Source organism: Sturnus vulgaris, chromosome 2 (genome assembly GCF_052056855.1).
Source record: "Sturnus vulgaris isolate bStuVul1 chromosome 2, bStuVul1.hap1, whole genome shotgun sequence".
Lineage (NCBI taxonomy): Eukaryota > Metazoa > Chordata > Aves > Passeriformes > Sturnidae > Sturnus > Sturnus vulgaris.
This window is the reverse complement of record NC_142244.1, coordinates 119,160,176-119,176,124: the sequence shown is the minus strand read 5'-3', so window position 1 is coordinate 119,176,124 and position 15,949 is coordinate 119,160,176. Positions and strand designations below refer to the sequence as shown.

The 15,949-nt window shown below is 56.9% G+C and overlaps 1 protein-coding gene across 1 annotated transcript in view; it reads left to right on the top strand.

Annotated features, from left to right (window-relative positions):
- DCHS1 (dachsous cadherin-related 1) overlaps positions 1 to 15,949 on the top strand; it is a 42,973-nt gene that overhangs the window by 19,556 nt on the left and 7,468 nt on the right. Inside the window, exons 3-17 of the mRNA XM_014890376.2 lie at positions 27 to 215; positions 314 to 545; positions 1,173 to 1,409; positions 1,709 to 2,728; positions 3,111 to 3,298; positions 7,764 to 7,860; positions 8,013 to 8,170; positions 9,664 to 10,498; positions 10,846 to 11,085; positions 11,526 to 11,651; positions 11,906 to 12,115; positions 12,590 to 13,453; positions 13,930 to 14,043; positions 14,972 to 15,183; positions 15,323 to 15,477. Coding sequence (XP_014745862.2) covers positions 27 to 215; positions 314 to 545; positions 1,173 to 1,409; positions 1,709 to 2,728; positions 3,111 to 3,298; positions 7,764 to 7,860; positions 8,013 to 8,170; positions 9,664 to 10,498; positions 10,846 to 11,085; positions 11,526 to 11,651; positions 11,906 to 12,115; positions 12,590 to 13,453; positions 13,930 to 14,043; positions 14,972 to 15,183; positions 15,323 to 15,477 — 4,877 coding nt within the window. The remainder of the gene's footprint in view (positions 1 to 26; positions 216 to 313; positions 546 to 1,172; positions 1,410 to 1,708; positions 2,729 to 3,110; positions 3,299 to 7,763; positions 7,861 to 8,012; positions 8,171 to 9,663; positions 10,499 to 10,845; positions 11,086 to 11,525; positions 11,652 to 11,905; positions 12,116 to 12,589; positions 13,454 to 13,929; positions 14,044 to 14,971; positions 15,184 to 15,322; positions 15,478 to 15,949) is intronic.

Here is a 15,949-nt window from a genome sequence, read left to right as displayed (position 1 = left end):
TTCAGGAGGTGCCTTCCCTCACACAGGTGACAGCCACAGATGCAGACAGTGGTGCATTTGGCTCCCTTTCCTACTCCATTGGCTCTGGCATCGGCAGCGTTGTGCCCACACAATTCAGCATTGACAAGCACTCGGGGCAGCTGTGCACGGTGCAGCCCCTGGACCGTGATGAGGGCACATCTGCCTACGACTTCACCATCACTGCTGTGGATGGGGTGAGTGATAGTGAGGCTGCGTATGCAGTGTTGCTGACCCAGTATTGTGCAGGGTTTGCTACTGTCCTGGCACTGTCTCTGATCTGGTGCTTCCTCAGGGCGGCCTGAACTCCATGGTGTATGTGAAGGTGTTCCTGGAGGATACAAATGACAACCGGCCAGTGTTTTACCCGCTGGAGTACGCTGCCAGCATCAGCACACAGAGCATGCCAGGGACAGCTGTGCTGCGTGTCACCGCCCACGACAAGGACGAGGGGCTAAACGGGAGAGTGACGTACCGCATCGTCCTGGGAAACTCTCCCCCACTCTTCTCCCTCAACAAGGACACAGGTGAGAACTGGCAGGCCGCCAGAGCAGGCAGCAATTGGAGCACTGTGATGTGGGAAAGCAGTTTCTGCTGGGGAAGTGGGCGCATGGGTGAGTGGTGACAGGGGCTCTCAGCGGAACAGAAAGGTGCATTGGGGCATCTGCACACTGGTTCTCAAGTTTCCATTAGGTGACTGGAATGAGACAAGCCCTACCAGCCATCCTAATGCAGGACCACCTCCTTTATAGGGCCTATGAACTCTGGTCCTTCACTTCTGCATCCCCTCCCAGAGCCTCGCTGTCAGCCCAGGGCCCATTTGCTGTGTTATGACATTCACCCTTGTGCCCCAGATTGGAAGCCCTCTCCCCTCCTTTCCCTCTCCCAAGATCTACCTTCTGGCTCATGTCCCACAGCCTCTATCACTGCTTAACTCAGAGCTGGGTGTAAGATGAAGTGCGGAGGATTTGAGGAAGCTTTCCTGGGGGAGCTCCACTCATTCACTCCAGCTCCTTCGTTGTGGGCTCCCACTGTGATGCACATTGTTTCCTGCTCCTTCTGGTCTGTCTTTTCCAGCTTGTGGTTTGGCCTGTCTGCTGGTGCCAGGTGACAGGGATGCAGCACAATGCCTCATCAGTGACTTTCTTCCTCAGGTGTCATCTCTCTATCATGGTCTCTGAGTGGCAAAGCCAACACACTGGTGCAGCTGGTGATTTCTGCTCAGGATGGGGGGGGCCTGCAGGCACAGCCAAATGCCCGGGTAAACATCAGCATCGTGGAGGGCACAGTGTCACCCCCTGTCTTCGAGCAAGCTCAGTACTTCTTCACCGTGCCCGAGGACATGCCACAGGGTGCCAGTGTCGGGGCTGTCCAGGCCCAGAACCCTCCAGGTATGAGCTTGTCCCTTTTGCATGTTGGCACTTTCCCTGTCCCCACACCATCCTTGAGGTCCAGCATCCACCACATTTCCTCGTGGAGTGATCCTGCTCTGAGAGCTCCACACATTCACATCAGAATGTGCACCCAGCTCAGCACCTGTGCTTACACAAGTGTGTATGCACACCTGTGTGTCTGTGCACATGGGCACAGTGCTGCTGCGCACCTTGGACACCACATCTTCCTGACCGTGGGGCTGAGGGAGTGAGCTGGATGGCAACTCATTCCTTCTGTCTCCGTCCTCTTGCCCCAGGTCATGCTGATGACATCTTTTATTCCATCTCCTCGGGGGACCCTCACGGCTATTTCTCCATCGACTCAGCCTCGGGGCAGCTCCGCACCAGCCTGCCTCTGGATCACGAGTCCCAATCTGTTCTCATCCTGGATGTCCAGGCCCGGAGCGGTTCACCCCCTGCCTACAGCAACACACGTGTGAAGATCTCCGTATCAGATGTGAATGATAACGCGCCAGCATTCCCAACTCCCTCCGACTCCATCTTGCTGCCAGAGGCCACAGAGCCTGGGACTACAGTCTACACCGTGCAGGCCGAGGACCGTGACAGTGGTGCCAACGGACAGGTGACCTTTGAGCTGCTGTCGGGGGGTGAGGGCACCTTCGTGGTGGAGCGTGCCTCAGGGGCAGTGCGGCTCCTTGGGGCCCTGCAGTACGAGGCCATCTCGGCCTACAGCCTGGCCATTATGGCCCGGGACAGTGGCATTCCTCAGCTCAGCTCCACGTTCACGCTGCTGGTGCACGTGCAAGCTGAGGACGACAACGGACCCATCTTTGACACTCTTACCTACCGTGTGGAGGTGCAGGAGGGTGTTCCCGTATCCACCCGCTTCCTTCAGGTGAGGGCCCTGGCACACGATGTGGAATCCACGGCCCTTACCTACCACCTGCGGGCAGATGGGGACGCTGCCAGCTTCGGCATTGTGCCCGAGAGTGGCTGGCTGTACGTCAAGAGCGCCCTGGACCGGGAGACGCGGGACTTGTATGTGCTGACGGTGCTGGCCTCGGTGGGAGGCACCGGGGCTGCAGCAGACACACGGAAAACCGGCACCAGCACCGTGCGCATCAGCATCACTGATGAGAACGACAACAGCCCTCGGCTGAGCGAGGAGCGGTACTTCTTCACCGTGTCTGAGAACCAGGCTCCTGGCAGCAGTGTGGGAAGGGTGATGGCGAGTGACCGGGATGCCGGGCAGAACAGCCGGCTCACCTACCGCCTGCTCCAGCATGATCCCAACTTTCTTATCCACACACAGACAGGTGAGAGGCTCCTGGCTTCCTAGGTGGGGCCAGCTGGTGAGAAAGACCAGGGCAGGGCAGCAGTGATGGCAGCCAGCCAATGCAGCAGCAGAATATTCACCTTACTGCCCCCGCAGTGCTGGGCTCCAGCAACACACCTGAATTACACAGGTTATTCATAGGCTCTGCTCTAATGCAGCTTGTGGGCTGAGCTCTGTCCTCACATATCAGTGTTCTCACTTCCTGTGCCTGCCCTATTCCTGGAAGAATTCAAGGCCATATTGGATAGGGCTTGGAGCAACCTGGGATAGTCAAAGGTGTTCCTGCCCATGGCAGCAGGGTGGAACAAGATGGGCTTGAAGGTCCTTTCCAACCCAAACCCTTCTGGGATTCTCCCTCACAGGAGAGGTCAGCACCAAGCACAGCTTGGATCGGGAGCAGCAGTCCAGTTTCCAGCTCCTGGTGATTGTTCAGGATGGGGGAGCACCACCCCGCAGTGCCACTGGGACCATCTATGTCACTGTGCTGGATGAGAATGACAACGCTCCTGCTTTCCTCCACGTGGGCAGTGGTCAGGAGCTAACTGTGCAGGTAGGGGTGCAGGCTGGAGCACCGATGAGGCAAGGCCCTGGTGGCCTCTGGATATGGGGGCAGGTGGTACTGCTGGGGAAAGGGGGTGGGTAGGGGTACCAGGAGAGTTTCAGGGTGGGAGATGAGCAGGCACAGGTCAGATCCATGATCCATGCAGCAGACAGGACAGTTAGGTAAATGTGAGATGTGGCAGGAAGGGCATGTTCTTGGTCTGTGTGGATATCCTTGTGCACAGAGCAGACAGGACCTCTGAAGGGCTCTGGCACAAGCAGGACTGGCTAGCAGGACTTGGCTTGCACGTGCCTATAGGTAGGGACAGCAAAAGGAGCCCTGAACGTGACACGGGTTCAGAGAAGAGCCAGGGTAAACAGTGATGAGCAGGGAGACTCAGGAGGCTATCACTCTCTAGGTCTGGGGATTTTGGGTACAGCCATTCATCTTTCTGGGAGGTCAAGAAAGCATTGTCCAGCTGGGCTTGGTATGCACAAGAGTTTTCTGTGATTCTACTGTGTCTGCCAGCCAAGCTTTCCCTCCACACTCTGGTGGCAGCAGTCACCAGGCACTGCACGTGCTGCAGACCCAGCAACATAGGTACTGCTCAGGAGAACTGGGTGAGGACCTGCCCCACACCCACCTGCCTCTGCCCCGCTGTGTCCCTGAGAGCATCGTGAACAGTGAGGGCTCGTGGGAGCCAGCTGAAGGGCACTGGCAGCAGCAGAACAGGATGGGCAGCCAGGGCCCTGGCCTCATCTGCTCGACACAGAGCAGGGACAGCCTGCTGCTGAACGGCCATGCCAACTCTGCACATCCATTGCTGCACATCAGGCTGTGTGCTCAAAGCCCCTTGCTCTGAGTTGGTTCAGAAACACCAGGGTGATGGCAGCCGCCCTCTGTCACATGTCCTGCCTGAGCTGTGCACCTCAGACCAGTCAGAGCAGACAGGACTGTGTTGGTAACTACCTGGGTGACACAAGATCTGGGGACACTGCAGCTCCAGCCAGGCCTTCCATGTTCATTGCTGTTTCCCTTCCTATTCTAGGATGCAGTCATCTCTTGCCAGGCCATCTTCTTGCATACCCTGCTCTGCTGGCAAAGCTGCTGGCAGGGCTTGGCCTAGGTGAGCACATCTCCCAGAGCCTAGAGGAGGCAAAGAGGGCACAATTAGTCTGGCCCTCTCTCTGAGCAAGGCTCTGGGACCAGAGCAGGTCAGGGACCAGCCAGCCATGGCATGGCTGAAGGAGCATGGGACAGGCTCTGCAGTATGGCATTGCTTGCACGTGGCATCTGTTGTGAGCCCTGCTCCTGTGCGGGGACACCTGTGACACACTGCACAGCAGGATCTGCAGCTGACCCCAGTGTCTGGGGGCACAAAGTGCTGCAAGTGCACTGCTAGAGCTTGGGAGGGCTCTGCTTTTACAAAGAGACCATGAAAGCAGATGCGTCCTTCAGGGGACAGGACAAGGCTGAGATGGGTTTAGAGTTCTGAGGGCAGCTAAATGCTGCAGCAGCTCTGAGCAAACACCTGTTTGGGCACTTTGGTTTGCAGGTGTTGGAAACAGAGATACAGAAGGGTGAAGCACCATAACAGCCCACTTCTAGCCATGTTTTGGATGTAGAAGACAGACTTGGAGGAAGAAGTGAAAGCTAGATGATAACAAAACTCTGTGATTTCTTGCAGACATGCTCAGTGCAGCGTTCATGACAGTGTTCATCAGGCAAAGCAGAGGAGGGTTCCGTGTGGGCACCTTCCAGCATCAGCTGTGGCATGCTAAGATGAAACACACTGGTGATACGCTGGCAGTACATGGGATGGTTGCAAAGGGTCTGCAGTAATGGATCCTCCCAGGGAATGATTGCTAGGAGAGGGGAGAGAGAGCAAAGGGAAGGAAGAGGGTGCCTGCTTTCACAGAGGGAGTGCCCCTGGTGCTGGTGTTTTGCTGTATCTCCTCAAAGATACGATGATTGATGTCACTCGTCTGTTTACGGCATTCAAGGTGAGGGCTCCCTGTGCAGAACTGCAGAGGGATCATGTTTCATGCAGAAGGATCATGCAGAAGGATGGCACTTAGTGGTGGGCTCTGAACTGGCTGCTTTGTGAATGTGCCACACGAGGCTCAGGCACAGGCAAAAAAGCAAATCAAATGCTACGTTTAATTAGAAAAGAAACAGAGAATGAAAGTATCATCATCCACAGCTCAGATTCTGCCCGCACTCTCTACCTGGTTCCATTCCCTAAGTGAGCAGGAGTGCTAGAAACTGTTTAGAAAAGGATGTTAATGGGATCTCTGGTAGATAATGGTTCCAAGCAGAAAAAAAAAACATTCTTTGGCATGGACAAAGCTGCAGGAATATCACAAAGGTGTGCACAGAGTTGGTAAACGAGATGTTGCTTTTTTATAACACAAGACTGGGCAGCTCCATAAGAACTGACCAGGCAGCAGGTTTAAAATAAACACAGGCAGCACTTCTTCATGCAAAATGTAATTAAATTGTGAAATCATTGCCCAGAGTTGCGTGGATTCAAAATTAGATGAATTCATGGAAAGAAAAAAATCCATCAAAGGCTGATGAACACAAATATGATCTGTGGCTCAGGAAGTGTCTGAGCCACAGTGGGCTGGGAGCTGGGGAAGTTCACAGGAGGATTGTTCCATACGTACCATGTTTCTCACATTTCTATATATCCATTGCCAGCCCTTGCCAGAGCTGTGCTTGTGGCCAGAATGGCTCTGTAAGCTTGGGACCAGGCTGATGTTTGCAGCAACCTTCGGGGAGGGTGGGCAGACCCAGATATGCCCACGTGGCCGCTGTCTTACCAGTTTGCATAGGCAAGCCCACAGCTATTGCTGTTTATTCCTGTTTGTCTGACTGGACTGGCATTTGTAAATGGGGCTGTGTGGGTGTTGCTCGTGTAACTACTGACATGTCTGCTTTTCTCAAAGGGTTCTGATTGCTCATGGAAGGGGAGAGTGTCCCTGCCGGCTGAGCAGGAACCACTCAAGTCTGGGTTGAGGGCAGTGGGGGCAGATGCTGCCCCGGCCTGTGGCAGGGAGAGGTTGGAAGGGGCCTCTGAAGCGTGGCCCCACGTAGAGGTGTCCACGCAGACCCTCCTTTCATCAAGGGCCAGGCTATATTTAGGTCTGTGCCTCCATCACTGCTGTGAAAGGCTGTTCCAGATTCCTTGATCTGGTACTAGAAAACATCTCTTCATTTCCAGCCTAAACTAATTTCTGACCATTTTATACTCATTTGTTCTTTTGCCAATATTGTGTTTTTGGTTAAAAAGCTGTCCTCTCTCCCTGGAATTTCCCTCTCTCTCCCAGTGTTTACAGAGCACAGTCCCAGCACTGCTTAGCCTGGCTGAACGAGTCCAGCTCCTCTGGTCTCCCCTCCCGGGGCTTTAGCACAGTGCCAGCAGTTTGGGCAACAGCTCTGGCCCTCACCTCCACCCAGAGACCTGCATGTTCTTCTCCAGAGTCCTGCTTGGATTCCACTTGTCCCTTTCCTAAAAGCATTAAGTGGCACAGATCACTCTGCTCAGCTGGGTCTGGGAGGGTGGTCTTTGCCACAGGATGTGCTGGTGGGATGGGAATGTGAGGTCTGTCCCCTTGAGGTGGGAATTTAGCATCTGCTGGGGTGGAGGGAACAGCAGAGCCTGTGCCAAGCGGGAATCCTGTTCCACCAAAGAGTATGCACTGGAGGGGGCAGATCTGCAGCAGGCAGGGGATGTTTGCTGAGGGTGATTCCAAAACCTCACAGGTGCTGAGGGACAGTGATGGGGGTGCATCCAGTTCCATAGCTATCCAGAAAAGGTGTACAATGCTGTAATGCGTGGTCTCTGTGGCAAAGGAGGCAGCTCCCCTCAGGACACGAGGTTACCTGAGCACGTGTGACAGACAGACAGTGCTACCCAGGAACAAAGGAGAGAAGGGAAAAGCTCCAAGTTGAGCCCCAGAAGATTTGCCAGCTGCCCTTCCAGAGGTGGGAAAACTGCCTGGGTAGCTGTGGGAACGGTGAAGATCCCTGGCTGTGGCCAGGGAGGCTGGCACTGGGCAGTCAGGGCTCACACATTGGCATTTGCAGCTGAAGGGGTCTGTTGGGGCAGGGAGAACCAGGACTGTTGTGGAGCCCTGCACTTACTGCCTGCAGAGGTTGGGGGTGTAACACGGGTGAAGCAGTGCCCTCCCCTAGCCCTGCAGTGTCCTCCCACCCTGCCGAGTGTGTTGTTAAATGGGACAGAAGGGAAGGAGGGCTGGTGAGGCCGAACCTTCCCAGGCCAATTGCTGTGGGCTCCCCCATGTTCCCAGCCTCAGGCACAGCTTGTGGGTCCTGCTGGGGGTCTGTGCTGTGGGTAAGGTGTAGGGCTGGTGCAAAACGGTGCAGACCTCGTGCCGTGCTTGGGGGATTGTGAGGTGATCTGAGAGGTTCCCTGTGCCACTCAGCTGTTCTCTGGGCCATGTGGCAGGTGCTGGAAGAGAAGCCATCGGGACTCCTGGTCGCCTCCCTGCAGGCCAAGGACCCTGACGAGGGGGAGAATGGGACCATCATCTACTCACTGATAGGTACGAGGTCCAGGACTGGCAAATCCGTGCTGCTCTGCCTTGCAGATGAGTGCCTACTGCCAGGGATCCCCATGCCACACTTCCCCTCCTTTGCACCCTCCCTGCCTTCCCTCCACCATGCTTCTCCCAGCCATGTTCCCCTCTCTCTGCAGGAGCCTGGGCAGAGCGTTTCACTCTGCACGTGGCTACCGGAGAGCTGCGCACAGCCACAGTTCTGCGCCGGGCCGACCGTGCCGAGTACATCTTCACGGTGACAGCCAGCGACCGCGGCGCGGTGCCTCGCAGCACGTCAGCCATCGTTCGTGTGCAGGTACCCGAGCTCCTCCTGTCCCTGTGCCACATACCCCTCACTTGCCTCTTGGAAGACACCATCCAGCTATTTGGCAGCCTTTCTCCCCACCTCCTCATCCTCTACCTTCTTCATCCCTGGGCATCCTCTGCTCCTGCTCAGCTGTTGATCCAGCCCTAAGATCCGCATGGAGAACCCGGGATGGGAAGGGATGGCCCTGCGCCTGTTCTCAGTTCCAAAGAACTGCCAATTGCAGTTCTGCCTTCTCCAGGCCTTAGACAGCCGACCCTGTCCTAGGTACCTTGGTGTAGGAAAGATGTCTGCGGTTCCCTGCACAGAGACAGTGTTCTGACCTGCAGGATGTCCCTGATGTCTGCGTCACTTTGGTACTCCCTGCCTGGTACTGCCCAGGCAGCTACATCCTTTCTTTGCTATTAGTAATGAGCTTCCTTTTAGAGCAGAGGTTCCGGTTCCCCCCATCAAGGCACTCCCACCAAACACTGTTTCACATCTGCTCATCCATGTCCTTGCAGTTGCCAAGGCCGTCTGACTGCCCTTGCTGGGCCATCTCTACCAGCCCTGCCCATTGCTCCCTTGAGCCAGCTGGTCCTCAGTCCTTTCTGTCACACAGCTGTCCCTGCTCTGTGCCTTTCCCCCACTAGTGTGGGAGCTCCAGAGCTAAGTTCTAGCCCAGGTGGGTGTGATATACCACATTCCTTTGAGTGGAGCCTGGTGTTAGCCTGCCAAATCTGCCTTCAGCCACCAACAATATGTTTTATACCATTGCCTTTTTACACTATGTCTGTGACTGTTCTTGTCATCAGAGCTGTTCTGCAGCCTCCAGAACACTGAGGCTAGGCTGGCCATCCCCATCATGCTGTAATAGATATTTGCTTGACAGTCACTAGGTTTGATCCCTTCTGGACTGACAGGTTTGTTTTCACTCCTGTTTTCCTCAGCTCCTTGACAGGAATGTGCTTCTTCTGCAGGTTTTCCCTTCAGATCATACTGTGGTGGCCTTTACAGCTCTATCAGCTTTATCTTCTCTCCCATCTGCAAGTGCACTTCATCCCCAAATTAACTCCAATATCTTTAATAAAACTAGTGATAGTATTTATTTATCTTGGGGTCATACTGTGTTCTCTTTCTGTGTCTCCCATCAGGATGAACGTGACCTCTCTTCTCACTCACTCTTGCTTATGTTTGCAGAATTGTTTCTGCTGCCGTCTGTTGGCTTTGCAGTATCGGACACAGTTGCAGAGCCCAGGAGTGGCTGAGGGAAGGCACCTGTGAAGGTCACCTTCTCCAGCCCCCTGCTCCAATGGGGTTGTCTGGGTGCTTTTGGCTGTCTCCAAGGCTGGAGACTCCACCACCTGTGGGCAACTTGTGCCAGGGCTCAGGCACTCGCACAGTGAAAAGTGTGTTCTGAGGACCAGAGGGACCCTCCTGTGTTCCAGAGTGTGCCTGGCACACAGCCCCCTGTGCGTGCCCCTCACTCCTTCCTCTCCTCACAGGTGTTGCCATCCTCCCGCATACTGCCACGGCCTGATGCCACCGTGTTGACCCTGCATCCTCTCGAGGGGGTCAAGCCGGGGTCTGTGATTGGTTCAGTGGCTCCCCCGGACGCCCCTGCACGAGGACAACTGATCTACACGGTGGTAGGAGGTGGTGGGGATGGCACCTTTGTGGTTGATAGTATGACAGGGGAGATTTATGCTGCCCGTGAGCTGGACTATGAAACTGGGGCGCGGCACGTGCTCCAGGTGAGTGCTGAGGACACGCAGCACGGCTATCCCTCCAGCAGGTTGGTGCTAGTCCAGATCCACGTGCAGGACTGCAATGACCAGGCACCCACCTTCCCCGAAGACCCCATTACCATTGTGGTGCCTGAGAATGCCCAGGCTGGCTCCTCCATCTTCACCTTCCAGGCGCTGGATGGGGATGGAGTGGGCCCCAACAGCCAGGTGCGCTATGCTCTGCTGCACCTGGAGCCACCCGGAGCCCCCTTTCAGCTCGACAGCCGCTCAGGGCAGCTGACCCTGCGCCAGGGCCTCGACCGGGAGGCTGCTGCCTCCTTCCTGCTGGTGGTGGAGGCCACGGACCAGGCCCGCAATGTCAGCCAGCGCCGCTCGGCCGCCGTCACAGCCCGGGTGTTTGTGACCGACGAGAACGACAACGCGCCCGTCTTCCTCTCCCCGGCCACCGTCAGCGTCATGGAGGACCAGCCCACAGGCTTCGTGGCACTGCACGTGGTGGCCCAGGACAGCGACCTGGGAGAGAATGGGCGTGTCAGCTACTCCTTGCGAGCAGGCAACAGTGATGGCCGCTTCCACCTCAACCCCAGCACTGGTGAGGGCTGGGAGAGTGCAGGAGTGGAGGCAGGAATACTGCGAACACAGAGGCTGAGGAGGGTGCAGGGGTGGAGGCAGGAATACTGGGAGCACGGAGGCTGAGGAAGATGCAGGGGTACACAAGGATGTTGACGGTAGGTTGGGAGGAAGGTGTGGGTTCGGGAGCCTAGAGGAGTGAGACTGAGACTGCAGGGAATCCCAAGCACAGCATCTGGTTGGCGTAGTGCTGCTGTCTCCTGAGACCCTTCTGCCCTGGCACAGCCCAGTGTCTACAGCTGCACAGTAGTCCCGAGGTATAAGCCCCAGTGCCACTGGTGCCAGCTTGCCCCTCTCCTGTGTCCACAGGTGCACTCTCCATCGTGCGGGCCCTGAACCGGGAGGAGGTGGCACAGCACAACCTGACGGTGGTGGCCACAGACCACGGCTTCCCCCGCCTCTCTGCCACACAGCTGCTGTCCGTGCTGGTGCTGGACGTCAATGATGAGGCTCCTGCCTTTGAGAAACCTGAGTATGAAGCTCACATCATGGAGAACCTGCCGGCTGGCAGCCCAGTGCTGCAGGTGCTGGCCACGGACCGAGACCTGGGTGAGGATGCAGGCAAGGGTGAGCTGGCCAGTTCACTCAGGGCCTGTCTAGAGATGAAGCCCCAGGTCTGGGTATACCCTGCTCCATTCTGCCAGTTTGGAGAGTCTGGCTGACCAGAGGGAAGGATCAGTGCCTGGCCTGGAGGTGGGAGGTGGGCTGAATCCTGGGAGAGGGTGAGAATGGAACAAGGACTGTCGCTCCCTCTGGTCCCCCGGCCCATGGCCTTTGTTCTGTGGGTTCTCCTTGGCCCATCTGGCCTCCTACCAGCTGGGTTAAGCTGGACCCCCCCACACACCTCTGCCACCACGGAGTGAGCCCACCCTCTCACCCAGCCTGTGAGCCCCGGGTGAGAGCCGGGAGCAGGGAGGTGAAGGACTGGGAGCCAAATGAGGCGCTGGGGCTGCTGCTGGGCTGCCTTCAGAGCACCTTTGTCCCCACAGGTGCCAACGGGCAGGTGTCCTATGGGGGTCTCTCTGGGGGGCCGTTCTCCATCCACCCACAGACGGGGCTCATTGTAACCACGCGTCCCCTGGACCGGGAGGAGCAGGAGCAGCATGTGCTGACAAGTAGGCAAGGGGAGGTAGCAGGCAGGGGTTCGGTGGGGGTAGACAGGGACTTTCTGCCGCTGGGTTGGGGAGTGGTGCAGAGAGGGTAGGCCATGGGGAAGGAGGAGGGGCTGTGGGGCACAGCAGGGCTGTGGGGTGGTTTGGGGCTGCAGGAATGCCGATGCTGTCATGCCTGGGCCCTGTGGGTGCCTGGGTGTTGGCATACAACCACTGTGGCTGTAGCTCCCAGTCAAGGCAGCCTCTGTGTCCTGCAGTCTATGCGCGGGATGCCGGCCTGCCACCCAGCCTCACCAAGGCCACGGTGTGGATCACAGTGGGGGATGAGAATGACCATGCACCCCACCTGGAGAGCAAGTCCTGCTCCGTGGAGGTTCCTGAGAACCAGAGTCGTGTGGCACTCTACACCCTGCGGGCCACTGATCCTGATGGTGGGGAGAATGGGCGCTTGGAATACCGGCTGACAGGTGAGATGCACTGAGAGCATGGGACTGGGTAAGGACTTCTCCCTGGGCTTCCCTGGATCGAGGGACATCAACAGCAGCAGTCCCATTCCACGTCAGTTTTCCTCCTCCAAACTGCATGTCATTGCTGCCATCTCTCAGCCCTCTGCCCCAGTAAAGAGCACCCTAAGATCTGGACAGGCTGCATTGCTCATTCCCCAGGCTTGTGTCTAGTTCCCCAGGCTTAGACTAGTTCCACACCTCTCCTTGCTGCTCTGACCTGTTAATTCACAGGTTTCCAAGTCAGATTTTCGCTCTATCCTGTCACAGTTTGTCTGGTGACTCCCTATGGCAGCAGCAGTGGCTCAAGGAGGTTTGCTCCTACTGGGACCCACTCTACTCTTCCAGACCCCATGGTGGTGGGCTTCATGCTCTCCAGGGCCTTTCTCATTCCAGTTACAGGCGTGCTGCGTTGTTACTGCCCCTCTTCTCTTTTAGGTGGAGACCCTGGGCAGGATTTCAGCCTAGACCCCGTCTCCGGTGTCCTCTCCACTGCACATGCCCTCGACCGAGAGCAAATTGCTTCCTACAGCCTCATTGTGGTGGTGCAGGACCATGGCTCCCCCCCACGCAGTGCCACCATGTCGGTGACTGTGCAGGTGTTGGACCTCAATGACAATGCACCCAGTTTTGCTCAGGCCAGCTACACAGTGGAGGTGCCAGAGGACTTGCCGGTTGGTGCCCTGGTGCTGCAGCTGGTGGCTGAAGATCCAGATGAGGGCACCAATGGGCAGATGTCCTACTACCTGGGCAATGAGTCGCTGGGCATGTTCCAGGTGGAGCCACAGAGCGGGCGCATCCGCAGCACCCAGGCACTGGACCGGGAGCGCCAGCCCACCTACAGCTTCCTGGCCAAGGCGGTGGACTCAGCACCATGGGAGCCCAAGAGCACGGCCGTGCGCGTCACTGTTGTGGTGCGAGACGTCAACGACCATGTTCCGGCCTTCCTGCACAGCCCGCTCACGGTCAACCTGTCCCGCCACACACCGCTCAAGCAGGTGGTGGCCACCATGAGGGCCGAGGACAGGGACGCGGGTGCCAACGCCTCCATCCTGTACCGCTTTGCCACCCCCAGCTCCGCCTTTGCAATCAACTCCTACACGGGGGACATCCAGCTGCTGCAGCCCCTTGGCTCACTCAGCCAGCGCCAGCGGACGCTCTTCGTGCTGGCCATGGACCTGGGGCAGCCAGCACTCTCCTCCACAGGCGTAGTGGTGATCCACGTCCAGGAGGAGCCCTACCGGGGGCTGCGCTTTCCCCGCAGCACCAGGGACGTGGCCCTGGCTGAAAATGCCGCCCCAGGTACCCACTGGCAGTGACTAGAAAGTGCTGTGATGGAATGGGATAGGGCACGAGGGGAGGTGGGAAGCACTGTGGGGAACCCAACCAGAGAGCACTATGGGGTCTGGAGAAGTTCTGTTATGCTTTGGGCAGACCCAAGGAACTGCAGGGTCTGAGTGGTTCCCAGGCTGGTCAGGGTGGTGTCCCTATAGGCTGGCTGGTCTCAGTGTGTTCAGATCACTGTAGGCAGCCACAGGTGTCCAAGTGCTCCCAGAAGGTCTCCAGGGTCACAGTGAGACCACTGAGGAACCATGGATAAGCAACATGACACCAGGCTCCCAGCCCAGCATTAACCTTGGATCTTCAGTCCCCTGTCAGCAGTGTCCTCAGGCAGAGTGGTGCTCCTGTGGTACAGCACATGCTGCCCTGCATCACCTTGACCCTTTGCCACGTGCTCCAAGGCTCCACTATCCCTTCACACCCTTTTGCTCTCCCAGGCACTGAGGTGGCGAGTGTCCAGGCCATGCACACGGGGGGCTCCTCGGGGCACATCACCTACAGCATCATCAGTGGCAACGAGAGGAACACCTTCCTGATACAGCCCAGCTCAGGTACAGCTCCAGGAACACTTGGGGAGCTCTGCTCATGTCTACTCAGGTGCTTAGGGCCCCCAGGGCATGGGAACACTATTCACACTGTACCAGTTAGTTGAGAGGTGTTAGTACTGGAATGTAGACACTGCCCTGTCACTGACCAGCAGCTGTTAGCACTGCTCCCAGTGCAATTCTGGTCCCTCATAATTAGATCTTTCCCCAAAACCTCAGAGAGCAGGGTTAGTTGGGACTTTGGGAAGATATTCTTCCCTGTGAGGGTGGTGAGGCTCTGGCACAGGTTGCCCAGAGAAGCTGTGGCTGCCCCATCCCTGGAAGTTTCCAAGGCCAGGTGGGACAGGGCTTGGAGCAACTTGGGATAATGGAAGGTATCCCTATGTGCCCATAGGAATGTTGTCAATTAGTTTAGTACATCCTACTGGCTGCCTTCCTCCTTCTCAGGTGGGACAGCAGCACCTTGTTGCTCCAGCAGCCTAGCTGTCCATGGCTCAGGTTGGTGGCAGTGGGTGTCCTCAGAGCACTTTGTGAGGCTCTGACTGGACTCAAAGCTGCAGTGAGGTGTCTCTAGTTTGGAGCTGGATGAGCTTATGTCATGGTAGGAACAGCTCTTTCTACTCCACACCTTCAGGGGAGTCTCCAGAGGAGACGACTGTCACATGCTGTAATGTCAGCAGGAACTGCCTGTCCCCAGCAAGGTGTGGGTGCTATCATTCAGGGCAGCTCTTGAGAATGATGAAAAGCTGACAGTGTGGGGAGGGCTTGGAAGAGATCAGTGTGTCTGTCCTATCCACCTGAGAATGGATGGATGGATGGATGGATGGATGGATGGATGGATGGATGGATGGATGGATGATGGATGACTGCATGGATGGATGATGGATGGATGGTGCTGGTACCTCACTCCCCCCTTCCCGCTGTTCCCCCTCAGGTGCCATCTCAGTGCGGGACTCCAGTAGCCTGGACTTTGAGGCCAGCCCTCGGCTGCGCCTGGTGATCCAGGCAGAGACTGCAGCTTCCTTTGGCTTTATGGCCATAAACCTCAACCTCCAGGATGTGAACGACAACCTGCCCCGCTTCCAGCTGCAGAACTATGTGGCATTCATCTGGGAGTCACAGAGCTATGACTCACCTGTCATCCAGGTATGGCGGGGCACAAGCAGGGACGCCTGAGCCCTGGCCTGGCTGGAGTTACAGAATGGGGGCTGCATGGGCCTGGGGTTGGCACCAGCACACAAATTCTTCCTTGAGCTCCACAGCTGAATCTCATGTGGCTTTCCAGGTGCTGGCAGATGACCTGGACCAGGGAGCGAACGGGCAGGTGACTTATGCCATCAACCAGTCCCTGCCAATGCCGGGCTTGTACCACATTGACCCTCAGACTGGCACCATTACCACTGCTGCCATCCTGGACAGAGAGATCTGGTCCCAGACCCGGTGAGTGCAGCCAGGCTAGGGGATGCCAGGACAGAGACAGAGTTGTGGAGCACAGCCCTGAGGCAGGGAGAACACTGTTCTTGGTGCCCCCAAAGCTGTCCCAGCCTGGCTGTGAAATGGCTCTATTGAGCAGCACAGCTGAGGGTCAGTGGGACTGAGGGACACAGGAGCCAGATGGCCAAGATGAGCCCATGCACAGCTCAGTCAGGTCTCTACAGAGCTGAGGAGATTGTGAGAGGGCCCTAGGTTCATCCATTCCCCTTCCTGCCTCCTTAATCCGCACTGCATCTGCTCAGTTTCTTCCACCTCCAAGCACAGGACCGTTGTGTCCTGCCACATGGCTCCAGACCGCTACACTAGCCTAGCACCCCGAGATGTTCCCTTGCATCTAGACAGGCCCTCTGGGCCCCTCATCATGAGTGCACACTCTAGATGTGTCCATCCACTCTAGCCACATGAATGGGAAATGCTG